General features: G+C 48.7%; 1 protein-coding gene across 1 annotated transcript in view; it reads left to right on the plus strand.

Annotated features, from left to right (window-relative positions):
* The window catches only part of KCNK6 (potassium two pore domain channel subfamily K member 6), an 8,060-nt gene extending 4,550 nt beyond the window's left edge, over window positions 1-3,510 (plus strand). The window contains exons 3-4 of the mRNA XM_006773138.2: window positions 2,262-2,657; window positions 2,794-3,510. Of these exons, the coding sequence (XP_006773201.1) occupies window positions 2,262-2,657; window positions 2,794-3,017 (620 nt within the window). The 3' untranslated portion in view covers window positions 3,018-3,510. The remainder of the gene's footprint in view (window positions 1-2,261; window positions 2,658-2,793) is intronic.
* Window positions 3,511-4,034: the final 524 nt, after the last annotated feature.

A 4,034-nucleotide genomic window follows, 5' to 3' on the forward strand; every position in this document is an offset into this window, starting at 1 on the left:
GAGAGAGAGACATTGACCGATTGCCTCCTGCACATGCACACTTGGCCAGAATCAAGCCTGAAGCCCTTCAGTCCACAGCTGACACTCTAACCACTAAGCAACCGGCTAGGGTGGCACCACCCTCTCTTTAAGGACACTTATTGGAACTTGTTTGCTTCTTTCATGTATGCTTCATTGGTCAGAAATTATTCTAATTACACCTAGCTGCATCTTATTTGCGCAATTATTATTTGAGGTTTTTTCGTTATGGCTCCAACCCTCATTAATACAAAGGTTTTAATGGAGAAACCCCATTAAAGAGGGAATGTCTTTATTCCAGGTGGCCATGTGTACAGCGAAAGCCAGAGCCTTTTTTCCCCCCAATTTTTTATTATGGTAAAATACACATAAAATTTACCATTTTTAATTGTACACTTCAGGGATATTAGGTACATTTACATTGTTGTGCAATCGTTACCACCATTCATCTCTAGAACAATTTTCATTTTGCAAAACTGAAACTCTACCCTTAAACACCAACTCCCCATGTGCCCTCTCCCCAGCTCCTGGCAACCACCGTTCTACTTGTGTCTCTATGATTTTGACTCCTCTAAATACTTCATATAAGTGGAATCATACAGTATTTGTCTTTCTTCGACTAGTTTTTCTCATTTAGCATAATGTCCTCAAGGTTCATCCATGTTGTAGCATGTTCCTTCATAAGGCTGAATAATACTGCTTTGTATATATTTACATTTTGTTTACCCATTCATCCATCAATGGACACTTGGCTGTGAAGAATGCTGCTATGAGCATGGGTGTACAGGAATATCTTCCAGCCCTTACTCTCAATTTTTTTGAGTATATAAAAAATCAGATCCCTTTGTATGGGAGATGTGTTCATCTGCATGATTCCACATGTTATTTTTGATCAGGGGGCTGGATCTGCAGTCTTTTGGGCTAAAAACATTTGACCTCAACATTAACCAGGCCCCTTATCACCCCCATCACATCTCTGACCTTTTGGGTTGATTTATTTGGGAAATAAAGATATTTTAAATTATACATTAAAACAGTGAGCCAGTCTCACTTACACCTGAATCCCCCTGTATCATGTTACAGTTTGCAGAACTCACACCCATGGTCCTGTGGTCCTGTGTTCTCACGGCCCTCCAGGAGGTCACCGGGGCTTGTCACACCCATTTTAGAGTAGAGGGGCCAGACTTGAGCCTGCACCCTTCATTTATTATTTTGACTATTGACTGAGTGCCCACTCAGTGCCTGATACCAGGACTATAGCATTGAACAAAGCAAACAGAAGCCCCTGCCCTCCTGAGATGGCGCCCGAATGGGGGAGACAGAGAGTAGCCAAATAAGTAAATCATATAGTTTGTTAGACAGTGTTAAGTGCTATGACAACAAACCAAAAAAGTTGGGTGAGAAGCTGTAAAAATTTAAAATAAGGTGGTCAGACCTAGTCGGTTTGACTCAGTGGATAGAGCCCACAGATTGAAGGGTTCCATTCCCATCAAGGGCAGGTTGCCGGCTCCACCAGCCCCAGCAGGGGCACACATTCAGGAGGCAACCAATGGATGTGTCTCTTTCACATAGATGGCTCTCTCTCTGTATCTCCCCCTCTCCCTTCCACTCTCTCTAAATAAATCAATGGAAAAATATGCTCAGGTGAGGATTACAACAACAAAAGAAAGGGAGTCAGGGAAGGCCTCATGAGAAGGTGATGTTTGAACAAAGACCTGGAGAAGAGGGAGCCCTGTGGAAACCTGAAGGAAGGTGTTCCACAGGGAAAGAACAGATAGTGCAAAGGCCCTGAGGTGGGAGTGTATGTCCCTGCTGCATTGTGTGGGTCCTCAGGGTCATGATGAGGACTTTGTCCTTCCTCCTGAGTGGGATGGAGCCACCAGGGGGCTCTGAGCAGGGGAGGGACATGACTTAACACTGGTGTTCACACTGCCCCTCGGGCTGCGTGGGGGGTACAGACTGTGAAGGCAAGGGTGGAGGTGGAGAATGGAGGCCAGGGAGGAGACTACGGGGTAGACATGAAGGTGGGGTGGTGTGAAGTGGATGGACTTGGGATCTACTTGAAATTTGAGACAATGGGATTCACTGACAGAAAGTGGTTGTGAGTGATAAGGAAGTCAAGGGTGACCAGAAATGAAAGAATGGGGGCAAGTTCAAGGGTAACATTAGGTCTTGGCTTAGGATGGCCACAGACCCCAAGTAGGTGCCAAGTGGGCAGAAGGATTTCCCTGTTACTTCCACAGGCTATGGGTACACAACACCGCTGACTGATGCAGGCAAGGCCTTTTCCATTGTCTTTGCGCTCCTGGGCGTGCCGGCCACCATGTTGCTGCTGACTGCCTCAGCCCAGCGCCTGTCACTGCTGCTGACCCATGCACCCTTGTCCTGGCTGAGCATGCGCTGGGGCTGGGACTCCCAGCGGTTGGCCCGCTGGCACCTGGTGGTTCTGCTGGGGATCATGGTGACCACCTTCTTCCTGGTGCCCGCCGCAATCTTTGCCCACCTTGAGGAGGCCTGGAGCTTCTTGGATGCCTTCTACTTCTGCTTCATCTCTTTGTCCACCATTGGCCTGGGTGACTATGTGCCCGGTGAAGCCCCCGGCCAGCCCTACCGGGCCCTCTACAAGGTGCTGGTCACAGGTGAGTAGGGTGGCTAGCTTAGGACCCAGGGCACAGCCTTGTCGTGGAGGGTCCAAGGGGGAAGTTGAGGGTCACAGCCCCACCCTGGGCCTGCCGAGGTTCTGAGTTCACCATGGCCCCTCTGCCCTCTTTGCAGCCTACCTTTTCCTGGGTCTGATCGCCATGGTTTTGGTGCTGCAGACTGTCCGGCATGTGTCTGACCTTCATGGCCTCACAGAGCTCATCCTGCTGCCCAGTCCACGCCCTGCCGGCTTCCATGAGGATGAGGATGATCGGGTGGACATTCTGAGTCCCCAGTCAGAACCACACCAGCAACTCACCACCAGCTCCCACACCAACTATGCCTCCATCCCCAGGTAACTGGGGCAGGCACCTTGAGACTGGATGGACCTAGCCTGCGGCTGAGGGACCATGTGACTGGAACTGACATACTAGACCCTCATGGGCACATGCCAGTGCTCATGAGAGCACTGCCACCAGCTGTCCATCCTTTGTCGTACCTGTCCTGGGCTCCCCAAGCACCTGCATTGCTTTGTTCTGGCTCCTTCTCTCATCTCCCCCTCATTCAGTGCTTCTTTGGCTTTCTCACCGTCTCTGTCTTTCCCTCTCAATGTCTCTTTTTTTCTTACTCTTTTATTCCATCTGCTTCTCTCAGCAACTCACCATCTACAGTTCTACCAGGCTCTGGGCTCAGGTATCATTTCAGGCACTAGATCAGTCACTACACCTTGGGCAAGTGACAGTCCGTTCTGAGCCTTCATTTTCTTATCTGTCCATTGGAAAGAACACAGGATGGGGCAAAAGTAGGTTTACAGTTGTTCATATGGAAAATAATACAATGATTAATAAATAATACTAGAATAAACTGTTTCATGTACTCACAACTGTAAACTTACTTTTGCCCCACCTGTACATTAATACATCCCAAACTCTTCTATGTTGGGCATTGTTAGTGATGTAGCTGGGCCCTGTTCTCCTGGGGCTCATAGTCTAGTAACTTAGACGTCCCCACACAGTGAGCCCAGAACTGGCAGGACTTTAATAGCAGATGCAGAGTGGTCAGCGGTGTGATGGAGAAAACGTGGAATGCACCCAATATAACTTGGAAGGTCAGGGAGGACTTCCTGGAGGAAGGGACAACTGAATTCACTCCTGAAATATGAGTAGTAGTCAAGGGAAGAAGGTGTAACTGATTTTCCTCAGGTGTCTCCAGGGAGCAAGACCCATGCAGAGAGCCCTGGAGTAGACCTGGGTCCTAGCGTCTTCCTCATCAGGAAACAGGATCCCAGTCTGGATCCGAATGGCACAGAAGGCACTGTTCTTAGCCACAGCACTACCGTAATCACTGTTCCCATTTGTGGAGCACTAAGTGCATAT

This window comes from Myotis davidii, unplaced genomic scaffold (assembly GCF_000327345.1).
Source record: "Myotis davidii unplaced genomic scaffold, ASM32734v1 scaffold166, whole genome shotgun sequence".
NCBI lineage: Eukaryota > Metazoa > Chordata > Mammalia > Chiroptera > Vespertilionidae > Myotis > Myotis davidii.